The sequence below is a fragment of the Fukomys damarensis genome, unplaced genomic scaffold, assembly GCF_012274545.1.
Source record: "Fukomys damarensis isolate Sample0158 unplaced genomic scaffold, DMR_v1.0_HiC HiC_scaffold_25, whole genome shotgun sequence".
NCBI classification, from domain to species: domain Eukaryota; kingdom Metazoa; phylum Chordata; class Mammalia; order Rodentia; family Bathyergidae; genus Fukomys; species Fukomys damarensis.
Window position 1 is genome coordinate 12,820,581 of NW_022900937.1, and position 27,113 is coordinate 12,847,693.

The 27,113-nt window shown below is 49.1% G+C and overlaps 1 protein-coding gene across 1 annotated transcript; it reads right to left on the bottom strand.

Moving 5' to 3' along the window:
* Anxa2 (annexin A2) lies at window positions 1-27,113 on the bottom strand. Its single transcript, XM_010641235.3, has 12 exons — window positions 27,022-27,113; window positions 23,790-23,889; window positions 13,710-13,804; window positions 10,697-10,810; window positions 7,531-7,621; window positions 6,498-6,577; window positions 5,416-5,475; window positions 3,817-3,910; window positions 2,881-2,976; window positions 2,372-2,430; window positions 1,002-1,124; window positions 1-118 (listed from the first exon to the last, which is right to left on the bottom strand). The coding sequence occupies exons 1-12, from the start codon at window positions 27,067-27,069 to the stop codon at window positions 59-61; spliced, it is 1,020 nt and encodes a 339-aa protein (XP_010639537.1). The 5' UTR covers window positions 27,070-27,113; the 3' UTR covers window positions 1-58.

The window sequence follows — 27,113 nt, forward strand, 5'->3', positions numbered from 1 at the left end:
GTCTGTTAGTCGCAAGCGGATTCTCGAAGGCATTAGGGGGGCACATGGAGCCTTCAGTTCAGTCGTCTCCACCGCACAGGTACAGCAGCGCTTTCTGGTAGTCGCCCTTGGTGTCTTGCTGCAAGTGGCCACCGAGAAAAGAGACCATTGTATTAGGAGATAGGCCAGCATCCTCAGGAGCCTCTAGGCACCCTCAGATACAGTAGAGCCATCTTGGGCCGAGAGGGCAGGCTCTGCACACCCTGCTGTGGGCTGTGGCCTGCGGGCCTAGGCGGGCTGAGCCGAAGGTGCTTGGGGGACTTAAGTTCCAGGATGGCTGTGAGGTCCTCACTTTCCTCCCATGCCCGCACCCCACTGCCGTCCTGTGACTCCTAAGGTCGCATGGAAGTAATACACTCAAGTAGAAGGAAGACGCTGGACTTTGAAATGCACCCCATTAAACCCAGGGCCAATGAACCCGCCTGTAAATTCACAGAGAGGTTCCTGGAACTGTCGAGATCTCTCAGAAGGGGGATTTGCAAAGCCTGTATGAACCACGCTCTGGGGACCATGGTGAATGCAGCCACCCCTTCTACACCCTTTCCCCTTTCTCTAAAAGGCACAGGGAACACACAGATTAGAGATGGGAATTGTGAGTAAATACTGCCAGGCCTTCCTGAGAAGTTTTCAAGAAATAGACATAAAATAAGAGTATAAATCGAACTGGTCTCCAAAGTCTCTTCTAGAGATCACCAATTCTCAGAGAACCAGAGTAACAGATGTGGGGAAAAGAAAACCCTGGGCCGATTCCACAGAGTTCAGGCCCAATCCTAACGGTGCTTTCAAAACAAGTCCCTGAGCTTTGATGACCAGCACCTCTTCCCCAGAGAATTAGAAAACAGGAGACACCATTGTGCTATTGCCGACTGTCCACCTGCCTGAGAGCCCTAGGCAGGTGACCTTCTAGATGTCCACACCCTCTGGATGGCCAGGCAGGGCACAGCTAGCTCCACGGGACTCACCTGGATGTAGGAGTACAGGGACTTGCCATACTTCTTCTTGAACTCAGACCTAATTTTCAACATGTCCACTTCACAGCGGGAGACCATGATTCTGATCAGGACCTTATCTCGGGTTCCCTTGCCCTGAAAGTCAAGTTGATGTGGCAGGTTAAATTCCTGACCATGCTATCATTAAAAAAAGCACCTAGTGCTGGGTGTGGCGGTGCACACCTGTAATCCCAGCACTCAGGAGGCTGAGGCAGGAGGATCACTGTGAGTTCGAGACCAGCCTGGGCTACATAGTGAGTTCCAGGTCAGTCTCAACTACATAGTGAGACCCTGTTTCAAACAAACAAACAAAAAAGCACCTAGTGGGCCAGGGATTTAGCTCAGTGGTTCCACTGCCTGCTTGTAAGCTCAAGATCCCGAGTTCAATCCCCGGTACCAAAATAATAATAAGTAAATAAATAAATAAAATTTTTAGAAAGCACCTAGTACACTCTGTGGGACATGTGTGGCTCTCTAAGGGACTGAATTCCCTTCAGAAAAAGGAGCATCACATTCCAAATATACCAGGACCTACTCAGCACAAACCCTGCTCTGTGCATTTGATAAACATACACTGAGCACCTACACCAGGCTCTGCTCTCAGTCTGTGAGTTTCTACTCACAATGAGAGTCTCAGTCAACTCAGGACTGAGAGGAGCAGCCAGTGCGTGGCTTTCAGGGGCCCCAGGCACAGGTATATGTGGCAAGGGACCCAAGGAGAGATAGCAGAGGCAGTGTGGGCAAGGGAGGTGCTGCAAGGAGAAGGCAGGAATGTTCAGGGTGTGGAAGACGGGATGCGATTCGCCTAGGGAGAGGCACAAGGCTGACTTTGGAGCCAGGCAGATGCAGGTTCGGACAGGCTGAGGCTGTCCCCAATCTCTTCATTATAAAGAATAACCTGGATTCCCAGCACTCTGAGAGGCTGAGGCAGGAAGACAGCAAATTGAAGCCCAGCCTGGGCAACTTGGTGACTAAGCAAGACCCTGTTTCAATAAAGAGCAAAAGAGGCTGTGAATGTAGTTCAGGGGGAAAGCCCTGGGTTCAATCCCTAGCTCTCATCTCGAAAAATAAGAACTCCTGCCAGGGTCTAAGGGCGGTGAGGTGAACACCAGGCACAGCAGTGCAGGTGACCCGGCAACACCAGGCATCGGAACCTCTGGCACTTTATTCTTCACCTGTACCCAAACACACGGTCACACAGGTCCGGGAGGACGGGCCCGTGTTTCCCTCTCTGTAAGACACAGATGCAGCTGCCGGGCGTGCGCCTGCGTGCAGACACCAGGTCCCTTCCTCCTCCCTTGCGTCCAGAACAAGAGGAACCCAGTGTGGAAGACGGCCCGCACCTTCATGGAGTCGTACAGCCGGTCAGCAAAGTACAGGGGCTTGTTCTGGATGCACTGCACTGTGGAGAGAAGAAAACGCGTCAGGGCCCAGCGCCGGCTCCCCGACACCAGGAGCCTCTGACGTCCCCGGGTACTGAGCAGAAATGACCTGGAGCACCCTGAGGAAGCAGCAGACCTGAGGACCTAAGGAAATCGGGCCTCCTCTGAAAGACGAGGTCACCGTGGCTCCAACCAGGGGGCTCTGGGGGCGGCAGACATGTGTCTCCCCACGTGATCTCTCTCTCCTGTCATCTTAGTCCTTCCCAGCTCTCTGCTCGGTGTAAGCCCTTAAGACAGCGGCATCACGTCCTTAAATTTCTGTAGTTAAGATTATAAAATGATGCAAATCACACAGGGAAGACCCGCTGCCTGACAGGCTTGCATGAAGATGCGGCCACTTGTCCCTCCTGCTCTGTACTGTCCCCTGAAAGCTGAGGTCCGTGAGGGCGCAGCGGGCCAGACCTGCTTACCCAGGTTCAGGAAGGCATTTTCCAGGTCTCCTTTGACTTCCTTCTTGATGCTCTCCAACATGTCGTAAGGGCTGTAGCTCTTGTATCTCTCAAAGACTAAGGAAGAGCAGCGAATAATCACATCAGAGCCGCTAGTCAAAGCCACGGTGATCACTGTGTCGTTAGGCACCGTGACAAAAATAAGTGACGATGATCCCAGAGAGGTCTTGGGGGGCGGTCACAGGTTACCATGGACAACCAGAGCCGACCTTGCACCAGTCAGTCCTGGAGCAGCTGGGTGATGAACCTGTCCCGAGTGGCACTGCTCGGGCCACAGGGTGTCCATCCCCACCTCCGTAGTCCCCAAGTGGACCCCATTCTGCCTGGATGCCACCAGGAACGGCAGGGGCTACCCAGCCAAGTCCTTTACTTCAGCAAATACGGCCAGATACAGTGGCCCTCAGAGAAGGGGAGTGGCTGGGTGTGGTGGTGCAGCCCGTGACCCAGTACTCTGGGGGGCTGAGGCAGCAGGGTCACAAGTCTGAGCCCAGCCTGGGCAACCTAACAACTCAGCAAGATCTTGTCCCAAACTTAAAAATGTAAAAAAGGACTGGGGATGGAGCTCATTGCAAAGGCCTTCGGTTCAGTCCTCGGTACAGGACGAAGGGGCAGGGAAGGGGCTGGGGATTTAACTCAGTGGTTCCACGCCTGCCTCGCAAGCACAAGGACCCCAGTTCGATCCCCAGCACCAAAGCGGGGGGGCAGGGAAGAGAGGAAGAGGAAGAAGTCAGCTTAAGAACTGAACATGCAAAATATTTTGGGGCAGAGCAGGATGGGAGCCTGTTCCAGCGTCCGTTGAGCGTGAGCCCTGCCTGGGCAGATCTGAGCCCCAGCACAGACATCACAGGGCCAGCTGAGCGGCCCTGGGGACCAGGGTCTCCCCGGCACAACACCCACCTTTCTGCAGGTGGCACACGCTCTGCTCGGTCATGATGCTGATCCACTTCGGAACATCCGTTCCTTTCCTCTTCACACCAGCATCGTAGAGATCCTAGGAGCACAGCCAACGGTGCAAAGTGGTGAGAAATATCACAAAAGAACCCCAAGGCCACACATCCCAAGTGTCAAGTGAGCAAGGGTGACTGCGCTGCAGACACCGCCAAGATGAATCACAAGCGACCTTCTGGAGGCACAGACAGAGGCTGTGTAAGGCTCAGATCCTCCCTTGAGCACGAGAAGCAAGACAGAGAGCTCATGGTGTAAACAGGCACAAGCACATCCGGGCACATTTCAAAGCCCAGGATCTAAGGGTCATTTACTAAAGACAGCGACAGGCCAGGCTTCTCAGAAACTCAGGAAGAGACAAAACAGGAAAAGCAGCCAGTCTAATCTCATTTTCAGTTTCTGGAAAACTTAGGGGCTGTAAACAATACCAGGAATGGAAGGAAGGTCGAGAACAAGAAAGGATTCACCCAGCGACCCTCTGTTAAGGGGGAGTTACGGAATTCAGCTTCTATTGCTGTATTTTCAAGTCTTCTCCACCTCCCGCTAAAATGAATTTAAATTAATTTTTTTCCTGCAGCTTTTATGACACGCTTTGAGACAACTGCTAACCCTCTGCATGGGGCAAATAGTCCCAAGCAGACTCAATCAACTTCTCCACCAGTTCTCAGGGACTTCGGCAGAGTTCACCGAGGACAGCGCCACTTCCCACCACGGTGACACAGAAAGCCTCCATCCTGGCTGTGCCTCAGTCTCCCGCTTCCCACTCGCACCTGCCATTGGGGCGCGCAGCCACGCCGCCCTGCAGAAACCCTGCTTCCGCACAGGCAATGCCCCAAAGCAGGGGTTGAGTCTGCTCTCCCTGCGGTGGCTGCCACCGGCGTTTGGTGGGAACGGATCAAACCCACGTTCTCTGCCTGAAGTGGGTCTAAGGTGTGGTCCCAGCCCCCTGACACCCTCCCTTCCGCGGGTGGATCCTCAGCACCTCCCGCGACAAGAACAGACACAGGGACAATGGTGACGACTGTGTCTCGCTCCTGGAATTAGCCCCCCACGGTTCAGAACGCCCCCTCACAGACAGCTGCCTGCTATTCGGTCAGGACGCTCCAGAGCCTGCAGACAGACACTAAGGCGTCCCACCAACAGTCCCGTGGACCACCAGACCCCATCAGTCCAGCCCCCAGGTGACCACAGTCCTAGCCAACACTGTCTGCAACCTCACTGAGACCCTGGGCCAAGCTACCTGGCTGTGTCACTCCCCACTTCCTGACCCACGAAACAGAGATATTAAGTGTTTGTTGGTGGTGATGGCAATGTTTTTAGTACCAGGGGTAAAATCTAAGGGTGCTCGACCTACTGAGCTACACCCCCGGCCCTTTTTAAATTTTCTTATTTTGAGACAGTCTTGGTAAGTTAAGTTGCCCAGGCTGGCGTCAAAACTTGCAATCCTCCTGCCTCAGCCTCCTGAGTGGTCTACTAATTTTAGGGGTAACTTATTACAGAGACACAGATGACTACACAGGTCCTTCTCAAACTAAAAAGCTTGGCACTTACCCGGGCATCCTGGTCAATGAGCTCATAATCAATGACAGAGCCATCCTCTGCTCTTCTACCCTACAGGGAAAAAAAGAAGACCATCAAATCTATTGCTTTGTGTATTTTTAAAACTGCAAATCTTTTCTCCACAACTTATATAAGCCACAATTTCATTTCCTAAACAAATGCCCACGTATATGTATTTTTTTCTTTTCATTTTGAGTCCAGACAAGATGAAAACGGGTGACACAGTCGAGGCCCTAGCCTGTCCCCGATGAGCTAGACCAGTAATTCTTCCTAGAGGCAGGGACACACAGTGAACAACAATACCCCAGGGCACTAACATGGTGGGAAATGCAGAGGAAGAGAGGCCTCTGAGGGAGCAGAGTCCGAGTCTGGGAAGGACAGGCGGGGCCTGAGCCGGACCTGGCCCGGGATTCAGAAGCACACGAGGCCACAGTGCCGCCGAGGGAGGCCCAGGGGGCGGCAGCAGCGAGTCTGGGTTGGACGCAGAAATGGGTTTCGATCAGGGCAGCAGCACAGTGAAGGTGGCCCACAAAAAGCTCCAAGGGCGTTGCACACAGGGAGGCAGCAGAGGAAGAGGGGGAGCCAGGGAGCTGTAACGGAGGTGCGCGTGGCCAGGAGACGGCACACAGAGGACGGCATTCACCACCAGGCTCCGGGACAGAAGCTTCTCTCTCCCTCCCCTGAGACTCGGACAAAGGACGACATGGGCAAAAGCTCTCATTAAGAAGAGAGGCGAGAGGTCACTCCCGGTGGGCCCCGCATGGCCCAGACAGAGGCAAAATGACCTTCCCTAATCACGCAGTGCGGGCTGGCACATAAATCCAGGCCAGAATTTGAGCGCCGCCTGTTCCTGCCCGGCCCCCCAAGTCCAGTCAGCCGTCCATGCAATTTCTCGGGATAAGAAATCCTATTACATAGAAACGACAACTCTGCAGCGACGGTGCAAACCCACTGTGGAGAAGGCAGCAGGATTTCAGAGGCGGGCACAGAGGATCGAGCTAATTCGCTCCTGAGTATGAAAGGAGGGATGCGACTTGCCTGGGAGGAAGTGGGGGGCAAAGGAAGAAACCCACCTTGGCGAGGGCAACCATCAGCTTGCGGAAGTCACCGGACGTGTCGGAAATGATGTCCTTCTCCAGGTCGGTCTTGTACACTTGGGAAACAGCACACCCGTGTGAGGCTTCCTGCCTGTGCAGCTGACGGCCTCCCAGCCCAGCAACCCCACCCAGGCTCAAAGTGCAGGAGGGGCCGGGTTGCTATGGAAGCCTCTGAGCTCCTGAACCCCAAACTGAAGGTCAGCTCTCTAGAACGACTTGATCCCCACGAATTCCAGTGCTGGCATGATCAGTGACAAGGGACAGACAGGTCTAAAGTGGGCTTTCTCTGGACTTAAAATGCTGGTTCCCAACCTTCCTATGAATAATCATTTTCAGCATCAACAAAGTTAGTGCCTCCACCTCTCCCACAATAATTAGCATTATTCACAGATTAAGAAAATACACCAATAGCAAAAGCTAGTACAAATTAAATAATATTTTGGGGGTTTTTTTGTTCGTTTTTTTGTTGTTTTGTTTTGTACTGGGGATCGAACTCGGGTCCTTGCACCGAGGCGGTCAAACCACTGAGCTAAATCCCTGGCCCTAAAAAATGTTTTTAAAGGAATTTATATCTCATTATTCAAAATAGTATCTACACTGCAATGCAGCAGCAAGGTAAGCTGCATTTTGTACTTTACCCATCACTGCCTGTACCGCTTGGTATACATAGGTGGGTGGGTCTCTTGCAATAATTTTTCACTTATCCACAGTCCAGACTTGGGAACTTCATAAAGAGAGACTAGACAGCACCTGGTATATGGAACCCATATATATGGCGGACTTTCTACTTCTCCCCAGTAGGTCTTTTTCTGAAATATACCGCTTCCTTTCCTTTCCCTCCTGCCTATCCCTTCACAGACATTCTAGTGGACGGTAAGAGTGAGACAGATCACAAGCGTAAGGAGATGGAGGAAGGCGCCTAGACCATTGGCCATCCTGAACCCTGACCTGGGCCGCCACGACAGAATAGGACACTGGACTGGGAGAACTCACACACAGGACCACTCACTTTCCTTGTAGACTCTGTTAATTTCCTGCAGCTCCTGGTTGGTTCTTGAGCAGATGATCTCGATAAGAGAGTCCTCATCAGTCCCCAGCCCCTGGGAGCCAAGAAACACAGGCATCAGCAGTCCGGAGCACCCCTAGCCAGCGTACATCCCTGATCTCCACCAGGTGAGCTAGCAACCTGGGCCAGGCCTGTCAGAATTCTCCTTTCCATAGTCTACCGAGTTATCTGGTATATCTTTCTAATCTTTAAAAAAGTGCTTCACCAGCCGGGTGTGGTGGCACACACCTGTAACCCTAGCACTCAGGAAACTGAGGCAGGAGGATTGCTGCAAGTTCTAGGCCAGCCTGGGCTACACCATGAGCTGAAGGATAGTGTGAACTACAGAGCAAGACCCTGTCTCCAAAACAGGGGGAAAAAAGCTTCACCAGAGCATATCTTGGCATTTTTCAGTTCAACTGTATTTTTTTGTCTTGCAGTACTGGGGTCTGAACCCCAGGGACTCGTGCATACTAAACAAAGCTGTGGTTTTGTTTATTCTATTTTTAAAGGGTGAATGGGAAGAGACAGCCATCGAATACACCAAAATTCAAAGTGGTGACAGGTTTATCAAGTAACTTTCTCTTCTTCCTATTTTTCTTTGATTTTTCATTTCTATAATAGCCACCCCTTATTTTAATATCTGGGAAATGATCTTCAGTAAACAACTCATTAGTCTAAAATGAGGAAATACAAAATATTTTATGGCAGCCCCCATCGGAAGATTACGGTAAGCCTTCTTACCAGAGAAAGGTACAATTAAGATAAAATTTTTAGCTTCTCTTTGAAATGTAAAATTGGGTTAGTGTTAAAAATTTCATTCTTGTACTCCCATTTCTGCCTGATTACTATGCACTCTTCAGGCATTTTAGGTAAGCAAAAGGAAATAATGACATGCCAAATAAATCTAGACACCAACACTTCACTAAGGAGTAAGACTTCGATGAGTGATGCATTCAAATTTAATACATACACTTTTGAGCATGCCAGACAGCTTGAAAGGACTCAATGAAACATGCATTTCAAAGCTGGCTTCATGATCAAAGTCAAGATTTAATAATCAGGATTTTCTAATACTTGTCTTTCCGAATACGGAAATACCACTTTGAACTAAGGAGAATTACAGCTGTTTAAAATGTGAATCAATTACAAGGTGTTAATACAATAAGAAACTTATGCACAAGAAAAGTGTGTCAGCTACTAATTAAACTTATTAGAGTTTATATGCCCCCCCAAAAAAAAGTGGCTTCTATAATCTAAGCTAAGCCTCGGGTTAATAGCTGATTTTGAATTTTATTCATAATCTGATCTTTGAGCCAAAGGCTCATCTTCCAGAATTTTTATCATGATTTGTACAGATTCCAGCAAAGCCAAGAATTCCCCTTCTGTTAGCGAAAGGTTCACACAGCATTCTACACAGATGATATAAAGTGGCTACTGTGCATCTCTGAATATTTTAGGAGGGGCAGTTTTTCAATCTCAAGGATGATAGAAATACAGCCTAAAAGTTAATTCATGCATCAGAAGAAACACTATATCCTGCCAGCGTTGAACTACAAGACAGGCCTGGTAATGTAAGAGTTGCCTCCTTCTGCCCCTGATACACCAGGGTAACACCACAGAATTCTAACAGTGCCTTCATCTACATTCAACGGTGACCTTGGCAATTTCCAAAACTTGCCCCAAGCTTTCCAGAGACTGCACACAATCACGATCACAAGGTCAACTTCTCCAGGGCCATCCGGCAGACAAGGCCACTGGTATCGCCAGAAGTCAAAACAGACTTTTTTTTTAAAGCATATTTTGGCTAATGTGCCTTCCGCTGTGATAGCTAATGGAAGAGCTGGCATGGGGTCAAAGACTTAGCAGGGGAAGCATCTTTCACGGGGTCCAATTACAGAGATGACGGCAGTGACGGACAGATCCCACAGGTCTGTCTCAAGACACCGGACCCAGAAACAGATACGAGGAAAATCACACGAATCACAACAGAATGGATTCTTGATGAAAATGAGGCAAACTGATCTGAGTGTTGACGGCCAGGAGAAACTGGCCTGTGCAAGGTATCCCGGAGCCGAATGATTAAATACCGTTGACGTGCCATCCTTCTCAGTTACACCCTCCCTGCGGCACAGCCTACTGGGGAAGCTCGAGCAAGTCCACTCAAGTAAACTGCGCAGAGCTCGGATGAGCTGGAGAGCTCAAGGGAGAGATTTAGCAACACAGCTTTCAGCAGCCCTGGAAATGCTCCATATGTAGGGCGGCCTCGTCCTCAAGCTGCGCTCTGGGGAAAGGATGACAACTGAACTGTGACATTAGCTTTGCTGACAGACTTACAGCCAGGTCAGCTCGCAATGCAGATGCCAAGATCACTGAGACTCAGAATTTAAACATCAGGATGTGGCTTGCCTCTCTCTGCTGAGCATATGCCCAGGCTAGCCAGCAGAGGGCAGCATCGGATTACGCAAAGGGTTACAAGCGCACGCTGAAAAGGTCCTCAGTCTTTTCGCAGCCACATTTAGGTAGCTCTTCTATTTAAATAACAGTTGGCGTTTCAGGTAAGCACAGAAGTCAGGGAGTTTCAACTCAGAATTTTTACTAATTTATCCTAGAATTCCAAAATAACTGCAGGAGAAAAATACAGCAGTGTGTGCTGCAAGTCTTCGAACAAAACACAGGTACCAACCAGCCACCATCAACAAGCAATGCTACCTGACGGGGAGAAGGCAGAGGGGAAAAATAACCACAACAGCTTGAGCAAAATTTGCAAGCTCTGCTTTCCAAAACTCTTGAGTTTTTCTTTCTCCTTACTATCACAACATATTCTTTCTTAAGGAGGAAGTGTAATCAAGGAAGTAGTTTCCCCAAATGGTATTCCAATCGCCCAGGTGGCAGCTGCGAACTGACTTCTCAGCATCTTGAAATTTTTTCAGTCTTTTTAAAAAAAAAAAGTAATTGAAATATTTTTGGTACAAAATCCTAAAGCTTATAGCTTTGGTTCCTTCAAAAAGGAAAAATTCCAAATGAGACATCAACAAAACTGAAAATCACCTAATTGCACTCGAAAAGCTATAATTTACAAATATCAATGGCAGGTTTGACAGCAGTGACATCTCGCACACGCACTCACCTTCATGGAGGCTTTTAGCTCAGAAGCGTCATACTGAGCAGGTGTCTTCAGCAGCCCCAAAATCACCGACTCCAGGTGGCCAGATAAGGCTGACTTCAGCGCTGATGCGAGTTCCTTTGGAGAAACAGGCAATCACACAGAAAACATGGTCAGTGACCAATCCAGGCTTTCAAACTGGAGAGTAAAACAAAAGTCCGCCGCTGTTTGTAAAGTACAATGTGAGCCTTTAACCACTCTGGGATCTTGGGTAAAACACCTTCTACTGAGTTTCCGTCATTAGACCCAGATGTCAGAAACCTAAAGATCAAGTTTGCCCTAAGAATATCCACTAGAATCCACAAAATTTGGCCTACTCCTCTAATCACGAAAAGGACCCCAGAGGGCTGAGGGTGTGGCTCATTGGCAGAGCGCTTACCTAGCACCCGAAGGTCTCGGTTTCAGTCCCCAGCACTGGGGATGAAAGGGAAGACAGTGGGCCAGCGAGGAGTTGCTCCACCAGCTCCACGGGTGAGGGCATCCCAATACAAGGGGTGGCAATGCCCCACGGAGGGCAGAGGGTGTTCTGGAGTCGAGGCCCCACCAAGGAGGTGGGTCAGTGGGGACCCCCAGGGAAGCAAAGCCCTTGGGGCTGCTGAGATCCCCCCAGTGCCTGCACAGCTGCTCCAGAGAGGTGCCTCGAAGAAGCCTCCAGGAGGACCCAGGGGCCCCACCACGGCTGGAAGGAGTTAGAGCTTCCTGAGGCAATTGCTTCATCTAACGCCGCACAAACACCTCCTGGTCCACACCAGGTCGGGGCAGAGTCAGTGGAGGTGACAGGAACCCCAGTTCCCCGTGGTCCCCTGACTTCTCACTGCATGTGCTTTCTTAAGGGCTCTGCTGTCCCCAAAGGCGCAAGATTTAAAGGCAGAGCTGCGAGCAGCACCCTTGCATGTAAAGACACAGCCCTAATTCAATGCGGATGATAAAGACACACTCTCGGATTAAACTTCGCACAAATCATGGGCATTGGGGGGTAGCTGAGGACCCTCACTGTAATTCTTCTCTCTCCCTACTCTGTGTCTCTTGCTTTTCAGCAGCACCTATGGCATCTACGATGCTATCCCAGAGGTTCCTGTAAACAAGAGATGTCCTGTAGCCTGCTTAAGAGATCATCTTTTCAAATCACTCGTGCATGTCAAGAAATTAGAACTGATGAGGATCTGAAAAAGCCCCCGGACCAGTGCCTTGGCTGCCCGCTCTGTCCTGCTTCCCACAGTCCTAAGTCCACAGTGTGCTGAGGAGCGGATATCACAGCTGTAACACCAGCTTTCCACCCAGGGACTCTGAGGTTAGGAGATGCCAGGCTCAGCCTACCTGGACACTCCCCGCTACCTGTTCTTGGTTCAGACCTCCTGGCTTCTTCTATTCTGGACTCCTCCTGGGCATTCAACTTCCTGTTTCTTATAATATCCCGCAAAGGGCTCTGCACTTAAAAACTCCAAAAAGGCTTGCTACATGAAACACAACACCATGCACTACATAAGGAAACCTTGCACCTGGCATCTGCTTGAGCGTGAAAGCAACATGGAATCATTCCAGGCGCCCAGCTCCTCTCCCCTTCTGCCAGCTGTGCCTGGGTCTCCAAGCTCACCCTCAGGCAGCCTTGGTCCATGTCTTCACAGCACTGTCAACAACTCACTGAAACGCTAAGGCTCCGCTCCCAGAATCTCCTGTAGTGACGACCGTCTGCAGCACAATCCTCCCAGCGCAAGGCAGAGGCATCAAGAATCCGTAAGACAATGAGCTGTCCCCCTGCACAGCACAGCCAGTGCAGTGGACAAACCCCACCATTACCCTGGTCGTATTTTCCCTCCACCAGCTTTCCTGAGAGCTTTGTTACTCATCTATCAAATGGGAAATCGAGATCCCGGCTTCTGTGTTTGTGTGTACCCAGAGTTCCAAGGCCACGCTCTAAGCAACAGCTGCGTGAACAGTTCTGCACCTACGTCCAAAGGGGCGGACTCTGTCCCAACAGGGGCTTGGCTCTGCCAGCTCAGGGGTTCTCGGGGGAAGCCGGGGAAAAGGCTCACAGCAGAAGAAGAATTTCCGTGCACATAAAAGAAGCCAGCTGCTTTCCTATTTATGTCCTTTCCAACTGTTTCAGAGGGTGGAGGAGGGAGCTACAGCCAGGCTTCTTCACCTACAGTTTCCAGAACAGAAAGCCTCCTCCCAAATCTGTGCAGCTCCCCTTACTGACTAAGCAAAAGCCCCTCGTCAAATGGGAGCCTCAAGGGGCCACTGCTACGACACTGTGCCAAGAATAAATCAGAAGCTTTCAATAGCAGAAACTTAAAAACACAGCAGCACATCCTTAAAAACAAAATATCCCAACACTGAGACTACTTAAGTCTGGAAAAGAGCTGGCTGCTCTTTAACCGCTGGTGGATGTGCAAAGCAAAAGCTCAAAAAGACCCTTGAAACCGGGGGTGTGGTGTGGTACGAAGATAGCCGCAGGCCGCGTACTCTGCCAACCAAGCCCATTTCTCGCAAACTAAGACTTCAAGCGCATTTTTCTAAGAACTAGCATGTTGGGATCAATACTTAGCGGAGGCTACAGTCCCAAGACTAAATTAGAAACAGCTTATCAAGAGCCAGCAGGAGTCACGAAGATGAAATCCACTGCCACGTATAGAACAGGGAACCACACTGGCCCAAAGTAAGCACTCAATAAACAGCACCCATTCTTGTTAGCTTTGTTATTATTCTTTTTTCTTTCCTAGCTTTCTGTTCCAGCCACTGCCCGCTGTGTATACAAGGTGGGAAGAATAGGACGTTGAAATCAAGGGTGTTGTCCTCACATACTGGCGCTCAGAAGGACGAAAGAGGGAAACCTCTGATGCCCAAGGGTTCCAGGAGGTTCTTGGTGGTGAGCGCCACCTTTCATGAGAACAGGAGCAGCATCTGAGGAGACCCCGCCCAGCCAGCCACGCCCCGTCCCCGTCTGTCCCCGTCCCTGTCCCTGTGGTGGCTGTACCTTCTTGGTCCTCCTGTGGTAGGCGAAGGCGATGTCCTGTCTCTGTGCATTGCTGCGGTTGGTCAGAATGTTGACGATGGTGACTTCATCCACACCTATGGAAACACAAGGTGGGAACAGTCCCTTGGCTGCATCCTCTAGTGCTCTGGGCTCATGGAGAAAGTTTTAAACAGAGCTTTACACACCGAAATTTACACACTGTTCTCCAAACGAGAGTACAGCAGGGTTTATTCTCTGTTTTGCCAGCGCATCCTACCCAAAGGGAAGACCCTCTCTTCATTTTCTTTCGGAGACCCTCAAACCTCAAGCCTAAATGGACTTTTAAAATATTTTTATTTTAAAAACAGTTTGACTCGTAAATTGCTTTCTGAAATCAACAGTAGGAGGTGTGTTTGTGGGGCTCTGGCAGCTGCACAGAGCAGCAAAGATGGAAGAGGATTTTAAATGAAGGTCGCCAAATTGCCATTTAACTGGGGATTTAATAGACAGTAACTGCAAAATGAATTAATAGAGACAATTATTTATATTTATTGCAGGATTATGGCTATATAAGCAGCTAGGTATAATTTCTGTAATTATAGAAACTGTCATGACAAATGAGTCAGGTTTAATGTGGCAGTTGTATTTTAATAGCATAATTGATTAATATAATCAGACCAATTGAAGAGTAAATTGTTTCATAAGGAAAAATAAACGTTCCACTGCTTTCAATCTTCAATAGGCAATTTTAATAATCAATTTTATAACTTTATTAAAAAGAGTAAGTGTTTTAATCTAAATTAAATCTAAATTGGGAGTTTTGAAGTGCCACCAAAATATTTTAGTAGCTATTTTAATTGGAACATGTGTATTTACAAAGATAAGCAATGCCTTGTGGTATCTGAAAGTTTCCAATTTTATATCAGAAATACTCCTAACATGCCATTTAACTGAAGAAAGCACAATTTTAAGGATTCCGTATGTGAAAGGTCTCTCTCCCAACTGATTAGGAACTTTGTTTAATAAAAGGAAAAGTCTTTTGGCACAAGTGAGTGGCTAATTCTCAGGTGACGCAGAGTCTCTAAGTCCACAAGGTCACACGCCAACTGCAGACAGCATGGCCCAAAGGAAATCAGAGGAGCCTCAGACAGACAGAAAAGCCAGAACTGTGATGTTTGGAGGAGAGACAAGCAATGGAGCGACAGAGGTATCCTGACCTCTCAAGTGTGGCAGAAAGATAAAAAACCACAAGGGCAGAATTTCTGAGTTTTAAAAAGCAAAATTCTACCAAATGTAGAGTCCACCCCAAAAAATGTATGCACACTTCAGGAAAAGAAAAACAGTATGATTCTTAACAGATGGTGTTACCCTCATACGGGGGACCCTAGAGGATGTCATGTATCACAGAAAACCCCCTACACTGCCTGCCCCTAGAGAAGAAACTGAAAATGCCTGTGCAGCCATCTCAATGACCAAGGTTACCCAAGCAGCAGTTCTCTGTACTAATAAATGTCCGGAGGCTAAAAGCCACCACTTTGAGCACATCCTGTAATTGTAGAGGCCAAAGGTAACTTGTACTAATTTCATGATGTCTCTGTGAATCCAGTATTAAAACATTTATAAGAGTTTTCTTTCCCCTGAAGTGTGTACACCTTTTGGGCAAACTCTGTTATACTCACTTCAAAATGAGTTCACACAGACACAGTGGCTACTTTCACCAAAGCATCTATAATAACTTTAGCTCTGCCTTCCAGAGCAGCCAATATAAACACAGAACCCCAACTGCTATATATTAGAGTAAGATTCGAAGGCTCTTGGTTTCACCCTGGTATATATAAAAGTAGAGGGGGAAAACACAACATCCAGTAAGAGGCTGATTAAATGTTCTTCTGTCCACATAATGGTACCATGTAATCACTGTAAGTGATGGACTGGAAGTATTCACTGATGTGGAAAAGTATTTGCAAAATATTTGGGATTTGGGGGATGGAGCCAAGAGTTCCAGTTCCCACTAGATACGACCGAATGAGCCTTGATTCCTGTTTGGTTTCATTTAGGTACAGGCAGGATAGACGTAATTAATAACTCACTGAAGTTGTGGGGGCTCGAGCGGGCCAGTGTGTGTCCGTGCGCATACCCTACCTCACACCACACATTCTCCCTCATTCCTGCTCTCTTTCAAAAAGGCTATGGTTCAAGCCGGCATAGTGGTGCACACCTGTAATCCCAGCACTCAGGAGACTGAGGCAGGAGGATCAGTGTGAGTTCAAGGCCAGCCTGGGCTACTTAGTGAGTTTAAAGCCAACCTGAACTACACAGCAAGACTGTCTCCAAAAAAAAAAAAAGCTCTAAATTTATACTAGGAAAACCACTAACTTAAATAAACATATTTTTGCCTTATATTTCATGACCCATTTCAGTCCTCACCTAATATTTTCACCCACCCATGAAAAAGTATTACCTTGGAAACAAATGCAAAGTGTGTATTTAGGCCAGAAGGTGGTCCTTGGCCAACTGGCCCTGAAAGTCCCTGGAGCATTTATTAACACTATAGCTCTAGCTGGGCATGGTAACACAGGCCTGTGAGCCCAGCACTCTGGGAGGCTGAAGCAGGAGGACTGCGTTTGCAGCCCAACCTGGGCCACTTAGTGACTTAGTGAGACCCTGTCTTAAAATAAAACACAAAGAAGGGAGAGAGGATATAGCTCAGTGTGAAGGCCCTAAGGTTAATCTCCAATACCAGAATGGAAAAAAACAAAACAAAAACCATAGTCCCCTGGGCTCCACCTGAACTCTATTGATCAAGACTCTCGAGGGCTGAGGACCCCAGAGACAACTGCTAGCAGCTCCCTGGTCATTTCTCACAGCAGCAGCACAGCTGGACAAGCATGGAGAGAAGGGGGAAGGGCACTAGGGAGCTGCACGTGTATGAGGCTGTTCACTTCCACCTGTGGCTTCTGAGAGGTAGAGGGCTGCTACGCTTACAGGGAAAGACGCTTCCCTTTGCACAAATAACACAGGTAAGAACTCACACCTAAAAACATCCCACTCCACTAATGGCAGTAGAGTCCTCTGCTCTGTCAATGGCAGGGCTTCTGCCCCCTTCTCTGGAACAGAGCTGGAATCCAATCCAGGTACGGAAAATTCCCATACAGAGCCTTCAAATGGAACCGGAAAGAGGAACAGTCAAGGGTCAAGCGGTCCCCCAGCCACTCATGCAGCAGAGTCACCAGCAACCCTGTGCCGGGGCGCTCGAATGGCTTTGTACGGACGTAGTTCCAGATGCCCAGGAGGTGCAGCTCTGTCTCGCTCGACTGGGGCTTCCTGAATTTTCATTTTCCAGGACTTTGGGAAGGGCTTGCTGGGCAGAAGAGTCTAGGGTCTAAAAGCACCTGTACACGTTGGGCACAGGGTTAAAGAAGAAACAACCCTAAGCAGGGCTTCCTTTTCCATCCCTTTCCTTCCAAGCAAGAGCTCACCCGGGGACAGTGCTGTACACAGGGTCCCACCGAGGGTGGCCGAGAGTGCGGTGAATCCCACAGCCCAGGCTGACTTCTTCAGTTTTACAAAGACTAATGGAAGTTCAGGTTTCCCCAGACTGGCAAGGAGCCAAGACCCAAACGTACACATTTGGCTTCTGGTGGGAAAGAGCACAAAGCAGTTTCTGAGCATCTCCTCCTGGAGGGAAAACAGCTCAGCTAATCAGCTAACTGCAGCAACAGTGTTGACATTCTGGTCAAGGGCCCCTAAAAGGGCATCGCCGCTCCAAACACCAGGCAACTTGCAGTGGCAGCTTTTGCTAAGCCGGTGCTTCAGGGAGGCCTCACAGACAGAAAGCCGGAGCATGGAAGTCTGGGCCGTGGGTCCCTTCAACCATCCACCATATTTTCAAGCATCGAGCAGATGTGAAATCTAAAGCTTTCTGGTGGGAAAGAGCACAAAGCAGTTTCTGAGCATCTCCTCCTGGAGGGAAAACAGCTCAGCTAATCAGCTGACTGCAGCAACAGTGCTGACATTCTGGTCAAGGGCCCCTAAAAGGGCATTGCCGCTCCAAACACCAGGCAACTTGCAGTGGCAGCTTTTGCTAAGCCGGTGCATGGAAGTCTGGGCCGTGGGTCCCTTCAACCATCAAAGAGCACAAAGCAGTTTCTGAGCATCTCCTCCTGGAGGGAAAACAGCTCAGCTAATCAGCTGACTGCAGCAACAGTGCTGACATTCTGGTCAAGGGCCCCTAAAAGGGCATTGCCGCTCCAAACACCAGGCAACTTGCAGTGGCAGCTTTTGCTAAGCCGGTGCATGGAAGTCTGGGCCGTGGGTCCCTTCAACCATCCACCGTATTTTCAAGCATCGAGCAGATGTGAAATCTAAAGCGACCACTGAGTTCAAACCACACATTCTGCCTCTCCACAGGTCGGAAGCCCAAGTTAGCTCCACGGCCTGGCTTTCCATGCAAACTGTGCGTCTTTAATTGTGCATGGCAAGGTACCAGCAGCCTTGGTCACCGGATGCTGATTCACAGCCACCCAGATGCACAGAGCAAATGGGTTTCGTTTGCGTTGAATGAAGGGCTCGGGAGGCCCTGGGGCAGGGGTGGCCTGGATGGGAAGCCCAGGGAAACTGCCCAGCTCCTCTGCTTTTCTAGATCACAGGGAACCATGGCTCAGGTGGCTGGCCACACTGGCATCGAAGCTTGGACAGGACCACATGCTGTCCCCTGGGCTCCACCTGGGCTCATCTGGTGACGAGCACAGGACGAGTACTGTTTATTATAATAGCAGCCTTTATGGAGCTCCGGCTACATGGCAGGCTTTTCATCAGGTGCTTCGTGCATGCTATGTCTGGTCATTTTTATCACATTCAGGAGAGGTGGGTGTTGCTGTCATCTTCACTGTACAGAAAAGCAAGGCCCCAAAGGCAGAGTCACACTCCAGATCACAGGAACAAGTCGGGAGCAAGATGGGGGCCCAGGGCCTGGAACCCCACCACCCAAGGTCTCACTGGCTCCTGGACCCGCTCTCCAGGGTGCACCCCACCTTGCCTCACCACTTCCTACGAGCCTGAGCACAGACTCCAGAATTCGTGCTGATGTGCAGACTTTGGGGTTAAAGGTAACTCCAAACTTAGGGCTCACTGCCCCATGGGACATTAACAGCCTTGCATCAAGCCAACATCTTATTCCAACATTCTTTCCTGGGTGGAAGCACTGCTCTCCATCTCCAGCCCTTTACATTTTTTTGTTTTGAGACATGGCCTCGCTAAGTTGCCCAGGCCATCCTTGAACTTGTGATCCTCCTGCCTCAGCCTCCAGGGTAGCTGAGTGGTAGCTGGGATCATAGGTATGTGTCACCATGCTCCCCAAGGACAGGTACTTTTGGTTTCACTCGCACACCTGCAGACACATTTAATCAGCGGAGTGCAGAACAGGGGTACATTCTCATGCAGAAGGCAGGGAAGAGGAGCCTCTTGCCCATAAAATCAGGGTGCAAGGAGCCAAACCTGGAAGAGACTGCCGGGGTGAAGGTTCTGTCTCCCAGAAAGGCCTCAGGACTAGCGCCGCCCCGTGCTCTCTCCCTTTTCTGGGGGTGCCACAGGGACCGGGACTGCCCATGGCCCAGGCTATCCTCAGTTTGCTAGGTTCGCCCCTTACAAGGTCCGTGCTGAGTCACGGCGCCTGTTCTCTGAGAGCACAGGATTCTCCGGGATGGGTCTGTGCTTCCACCCCAGGTTTAATTCCCAGTGCAGGCAGAAAAAGAGGAACAGTGGGCTAGAATGTTAGTGTCTGGGCCATGCTGCAAACCTCCAGCAGTTCCATTAGAGAAGTAGAAGAAAGAAGTGCAGCCGTGTGTTGTAGTTTTCCGATGACAGCTGTGCTTATGAGAAGTGGGAAATCACTTGCTTTCACTCTCCCCTTCCCAAGAGCACAAAAGCTGCTAAAATTGAGACCGGAGATGATGACAGCCACCCCCTTCCAGAGACTAAAGCTCTTCCAGTTTATCGGCCCTCATGCTAACTCTGGGGTTGCTCTGCCACTAATTACAGCCTATTTTATGGACTCTACATTTGTCCTTTTCCAATTTAGCTGGCTCTCCTTCCCAGTCACTTGGACCCATGTGGTAAACCATTCACAGCTGTGTTGTACCCTCCGCGGTATATATTTAACCCAAGGCCAATCTCGACCCAGAGACTCCGGCAGATTAAATCTCAGAAACCTCTTGTTAATTAAGCAATATCACTACTTTTGCATGGCTTAACCTAGGTGCTCATTAGACTTAAATTAACGTAAACGGCTGCATGCACTACCTCAAGCCAGAGCACACACAAGGCAGCCAGCGTGAGGCCCGGGTATTGTTCAGGACACACCCAGCAGACAAGCCACAGGCTATTCTGAGAGAGAGAGCCAAGCTCACCTGGGGACTCTTACCCTTTCGGGGTGCGATCCAGGTCCTGCAACAATCCTTTGTGGCCCGCTGTGCCAATGACGCACACCTGTGTGCTCTGGCATCTACCTGTGGGCCCTCTGACTGCTCTCCGGGTTTAAATTTTTACCTTCGAAGTCTCATAGGCCCGAGCACTAAAAAGGGTTAATGAAAGAAAGTCCCTGCCCTTAAGCAGAGACAAATCCAGAAGTAAACAGTGACAAGGCGGTGGGACAGGAAGAATGGGAGGATGGACGATAGGAGGAGAAGTCGGGAGGGACAAGGGTCTGCAGAGCGGCCACACCTGAGTGGGACCGGGTTTGAGACATGAAAGAGAGGGACAGAGCTGGAGGCGAAGCTAGGGAGAAAATCTGCAAGGTGCGGCTCGGACAGATGCCACCAGATGGGATGCGGAGGCCCGGAGCTCCCAGGGACCTTGCACCAGTGTGGGTGGCATCGCCTCAGACCTCTGCCCATGGTGGGTGTTTAACAGCACTGGGTTGACTAATTCATTGAGCTGTCCTTGCCCGGCACACAGAACACAGGGAGAGCAGCATGCCAGAGGGAGCCCAGCACTGCACTCCGCAGGTGTACACAACCCCCATCTAGCAAGGGAGGCAGGGGACGCCACCCTTGGGTCTTCGGCATGTGTCCCTATCAGCCTGTTTCCCCTTTGCTTTCTTGGAGGTCAAGGAAAGACCAGCACCTCGTATGAGTCTTGGGTGAGACCAGGCCTGGGTAAGGCAGGAGCACCTTCATGACACCCAGATCACAAGGGCCCTCGGTTATCTGAAACAGTCAGGGCTGAGCAGGAGGGGTCAGGATGGTGCCTCCCTTCCCACTGGCCAGTTCACTCTGCTTTGAAGTTTGCTGCCTTTCACTATGTAGGTAAAACAGGTCAATTTAGGGAACTTGAAAAATACAAAACACACCAAAAGCATCAGAAAGGCCAAAATCAATCATCCATGCATACTTCCATATATCTGTTACTAATGCCTTCTCCCTTTTTTTTTTTTTTCTGGTTTTTTGAGAGAGGGTCTCACATCTATTTCACTCTGTAGTTCAGGCTGGCCTTGAACTCACTATGCAGCCCAGGCTGGCCTTGAACTCACAGTAATCCTCCTGCCTCAGCCTTCCAGGTGCTGGGATGACAGGCATGTGCCGCTACACCCAGCTCATAAACAAGTTTTCATATCAACTTGACATTCTTCAGACATCCTGAAGTGACTTACTTATCACTCCTCAACTGAACGATAAACCCAGGTTTTCAATGTCACAGACAGGCTGATATTAACACATAACATGCTGAGCCCTTATGGGTGAGATATCCTTTCTTTCTGAGCATTTCCTAAAAGGACTTAAATTGATTTTTAACTGACAATATTGAAATTAATCTGAATGACCAGCGACATAACTCAAGAAAACAGTTATTCTCTAAAATCATTGGGCACCAAATACAAGTAAAAAACAAAAGTAGTTCTAACAAAAATCGCTGCACATTAAGGATGGGGACCAAAAAGCAAGAGCCAGGGGATCTAACAAATGTTGTGTGACAAATGTGAAGCTATCAAATGACCACAGGATCACATCTAGGCAACATTTTTCCTGCCTGGAAATAGTTCAAGGCTCAGAAAACAATTCTGATGCCGACATCTGGGTGTCACATGTGGTGCCCAAGAACCCATGTGCGGAGCAGGGAGCCAGGCACAGTTGAGTTCAAATCCCAGCAGGAGCAGAGGGTCAGCAGACCCTAGGCTACATCACTCACAAAGTGGGCAGGTGGACTATTCATTCCATCAGCGGTGGATCTGAAGTTCACCTAAGCCAACTGCTTCCGAAGCCCTAGGTGAGAATCACAGTGAGTCGGCTGCTTCTGACCAAACCGGAATGCAGTAATCCCAGTGTTCCCCACCAGACTTCTGCCTGGGAACTGTAGTATTTTTCTACTCATTCAGAAAGGGCCTGAAGGTATTTCTATTGACAAGAGAGCTTCTGCAACAACCACAGTTCGTTTGTGCAATCTTTACATTCCAGTGATCCAAAAGCTCTCACGCAGGGGTGAAAACACCCTTTGTCTCAGTCCGTAAAAGGCACCGTCTCTGTCAGATGAGTCCACTGCTGAACTCTGAGGTCATTCGCCAAGGGCAATGGAACACCACAAGCACCCAGGCACACCCGCTGGTGAGGGAGGGCGACTTTTAGGGCATGTGCGTTCCTGTGTCTCTATGGGATTTTGCTTTTGTTTTCTGCCCCGGGGAATTGTCACAAAGTTTCCCAGGCAGCCCTCACACTTTGGATCCTCGTCAGCCCCCCAGAGTGCTGGGATTATAGGCTGCACCTCCTGGAAGCTCGGCTTCTAAAGTAACTTAGAAATTTCAAGCACTGTCTGTGCCAAGTGCTTCCTGTCTCACAATAACCTTTAGACCCACTCTATAGGTGAGGAAACGGAGTCACACAGAACCCAGGGTTCTCATGGAGTTGGAACAACGTTAGCGAGTGGTAGAACCAGATGTGAACCCAAGACTGCTCCTCTGACTAGAACTAACTGTAGTGAGATAGCCCTTTAGATTTTAGGCTTATGTTCTGATCGTGACTTCTGACAAGAATCCATTTAAAAAGCACCAAAAGCCAAGTGCGGTGGCACACACCTGTAATCCCAGCACTCGGGAAGCTGAGATAGGAGGATCCAAGTTTGAGGCCAGCCTGGCTATCCAGCAAGACCTTGTCTCAAAATAAAAATAAAATAAGCTAAGGATGTGGCTTAGTGGTAGAACAGCCATAGCTTCAATCCCTAGTATAAGACAAATAAAATACAGTAAAATCACCAAAAAAAGAAGACGTCTTAAAGGTCTAATGAGAATCCTTCACAACCGCCCCCGCCAGCAGCAGGGCTGGCAGCCACTGCGGGGTGGTCCATGGTGTCCCCATGGAAAGTAAGGCTGCTTAGGAGCAGGTTGTGTTCTCTTAGAACATAGGGTGTAGATGAATTTTCCTACTCTCCTTCTTGTTTGTGTCTCATGGTGGAAGGAAGTGCTTTATGCAAAAGAAAAAAGGGGAGGCAGGCATGGTGGTGCACACCTGTAATCCCAGCACTCAGGAGGCGGAGGCAGGAGGATCACTGTGAGTTCAAGACCAGCCTGGGCTACATAGTGGGTTCCAGGTCGATCTCAACTACATAGTGAGACCCTGTCTAAAAAAGAAGAAAGAGAAACTCTGAGAATGACCAGAGTAATGGCCCTGATTCCAGGGATTTGGGGTGTGGGGCAACCCCAAAGGTTGCTACACTAACACAAGCCATAAGCATCTATGCTGCACATCTGCAAGCCATGACGACCCCAACAAGCTCTTGCCCAACCCCAACCGATTAAACGCTGGATTTGCATTTCTGTGTCCTGGCTGCCTCCCCCTCAACCCAGAACTCAAGAAAGCTTTCAGTCAGACAGCTCTCTGCGCTGCAGGCGCGAGAATGAGCGCATGAGTGTCCTTGCAGGGTTAAAGGGAGTCTGGACCATTCCAGCCAACAGTGGCCTGAAATCAAAGCCGGGGGGCGGGGCTGCCTGGGTCTGGCTCCACGCCCTTACAGCCCAAGGCACCTCGAAGCACCAAAGCAGAGGGAGGACGGAGAGGACCCACAGAGTCCTCGGTGGTTCCTTGGTGGGAGCGGAAGACGCTTTGTGTTGCTCACCTTTGGTCTTGATGGCCGTCTCGATGTTCAGGGCGTCCCGCTCGGCATCAAAATTGGCGTAGGCTTTGACAGATCCATAGGCACTTGCGGGTGTCGAGTGCTGAGGTCAAAACACAAACGCTCTCAGAAACACACACGGACACCCGCTCGCTCCAAAACAGTTCCCAGAGTAGAGTCTGTTTCCTTTAGCAACCCGAATCATTCTCACATCCGGCACCCACGCAAGTAAGTATTAAACAAGGCGCTGCTCCACAGCACACAGAAAGTCCGTCCTCCCCCTGTGAAAGCGGTTCCCAGGCTCGGCTAGTGGAGAACACACTGTCTGCCTTTCTACTTCTGCTCTTACTTTTAGTCAAGCTGGGGACCCAAGACCAGCACTTAGTCAGGAAGGTTGTGATCACTGATCTAGCGACAATTTGAAAGAAGCTGAAATGCGGAAATGCCTCGGTGACTAGTACATTCTGCCGTTTTTGTTATAGGCACATGAAGGTCCCCTGGGCCTGTACTGCTGAGCTCTCAAATCTGTAAATAGCAAATGTAAATCCCAGCTGTTTGGAGGCTGAGGCAGGAGAATCTGGAGTTCCACAGCAGCCTGAGAAACTCAGCAACACTCCCATGCAGAGAGAAAGAGGGAAGCAAATGTAAAGTGCTTGCATGCTTGTCTCTACCAGATCAACACAAGAAGTATCCTCCTCCACCCGCTACCCCGGCCACCGCAGTGACACCAGGAGGGTCTGGGGAGACAGCCCACATCCCCCTTGGCTCTCCTTTGCTCCCCTACTACCTTCTTCCACTCCATCTGTTCCGCCTACCGCTCTGCCTAGCACTCTGACCACACTGGCAAGCCTTTTTTGAAGCCTGTCAAAGCCCCTGACCCTTCCCAGGTTGACAGGTAATGCCTCTGCCCACCCACCCGCTTCACTGCAGTGAGGAGAGCTTCCCTATCAGCTCTCCTCTCTAGGGATTCAAGTTGCCTGTGGTGTCCCCAATCCCTGCATCAAGGGGAGGACAGACCAACGGCGCCTTGGTTGGCTGACGCCAGCAAAGCCGTCCACCACAGTCCCATCCTGCAATGCTCTGCAGTCCACAGCATCCACGTTGAGTGGCAGCAGAGCCCTGGCACAGCTTTTGTAAAGAGTGTCCCGGCCCACCTCTCCTTCCTTGGGCCTCATACTCCATCCAGACCAGCGCCCACACCATCCACTTTATTATTTTTTTTGTTGCTGTTGTTTTGAGGCAGGGTATCACTACATAGTCCAGGCTGGCCTCGAATTCACTGCATGGCCCATGCTGGGCTTGAACTTGTAATCCTCCTGCTTCAGCCTCCCGAGTGCTGGGATTACAGGTGTGTGCCACCACGCCCGGCCCATCATTCCACTTCAGAGCAATGAGGTTGCATGGTAAGCGACCAAGATGCCAGTCCCTCAAAGGTCTCCCAGAAAATGGTAGAAACCTAAGCTCAGGGTCAGATATACATTTCCAAATGTACTGGCCAAATGATAAACCTGGTAAACATTTATAATCTCGAAACATAAGTGGATTACCAAAGCACGATTCATCCAATTTCACTGCTTAAACTTTCCAGAAGACTAGCTCAATGGAAATGGAACAACCATTCAGGGAAATATAAAAATGCAATGCTGTTGTGAAATATTTACTGTATTTACTATGGTGGCTAGAAAATGTGGGCGGAGATCTAGGGAAAAATATTTCCCCATTTATTAACAACACCATCGGTTACTAATTTACCAAGGTGGGAAGTCTGGCCTCAAGCCCCACACAGGCCTCTATCACATACTGTATCACTGTATCCAAAATAACAGTGATTGGATAAAAGGTTTCTGTTATTCTATAGTACCTAGAATTAAACAGACAGTTGGACCTGTTAGCTATACGATGCACTTGTCAAAAAATTAAGTTACCACTGCGAGTTCGAGGCCAGCCTGAACTATATAACCAGACCCTGTCTCCAAAATAATAATGTTACTGGGGCAAAAGTGATCTTTTCTGCCCTTAAGTGTTGGGAGATAAGGGACAGTTTCATTTGAGTCCCACCTTTCAACTTGGAGAAAAGTATCATACTGGAGTAGAGAAAATCTCAGCGGGACCTAATGGCGCTCATGTAACTCGATACTGAAAACAATCTAAAGATCAAATCCATTAGAGAAACAAATTGCCTAACACCTGCATGCATCAGGCCTAAACACGCAGCCTCTATCGTTGCCAACAACAGACAGCACAAGTTCCCAGAAGAAGACGGACTTTAAAAAGCACAAACAAACCGTGCTAGACAGAATTTATCTCCAAACCGCCAGCGCCTGCTCGGAGACATTCCTCTGAGCATTTTGATGGCAGGTGGCAGAGACAACAGAGGACGGACGGGGCACCACGTGACCCTCGTTCCTGTCAGTTCCTTTGGAGAGAATCCTTCAGATTTTCACCTGAGGGAGAGGATATTTGGAAGTTGTCTGTAGGATATAGCTTATAAACTATGTCAGTGCTGGGTTTTGATCGGAGTCGTTTCTGCCAAGATGGCCTGGAAGATACATGGTCCTTATTAGGTATTTTCTATATTCATTACGTATGTTCCATTTGACTCTGAAAGTAGCTGCAATCGTTTACACATAGCTTTAAAACTGTTAATTATGAAAGAAAGAAGCAGATGTTCCCGGGAAAGACAAATTTAATTCTGAGCTCCCTGACAGCCAAACCAAAACATGATGAATTATAGCAATTTTATTAAAAAAGAAAGCAAGAAGAAACATCCTGGCTGTTTCGGAGAAGAGCTTTCCCAGGTGCTAACTTTTAAAAAGAGAAGTGTGGGTTCTTGTCTGGAATAACATCCTGCATGTTATAGAAGTCCAGAAGACGCAGAACCATTTTTTGATACGGTCGAAGCAAATGCTAAACACAAATAAAATCAAGCCTGGCATTTAAAAAAAAAATCACATATTATCATAACAATGATTACCACCGACACGATAAGGCAGAAAGTAATTCCGGCTACCCCAGTTTCTGTAACTCTGTCCAATTTTAATGTGATGCCTAAGATTATAGTGCTGCAACACTTTTTTTCAAATTGAACTCCAACAGCTACAGTAATGGGGAAGAGGAGGAAACCAATAATGATGGAATTTGGGGTCCATTTTCCTTAGATATCAGGGAAAGAGCACAGCTGTACAGAGACGCCCAATTTGCAAAAATTACACAAAGTGAAAAATGTTATACTTACATCACCCTCCAAGCTGAGCTTGCACAGAATTTCGTGAACCGTGGACATTTTGAATGAAGCTGGAAAAAAAAGTACAACAAAAAGTCTTTATA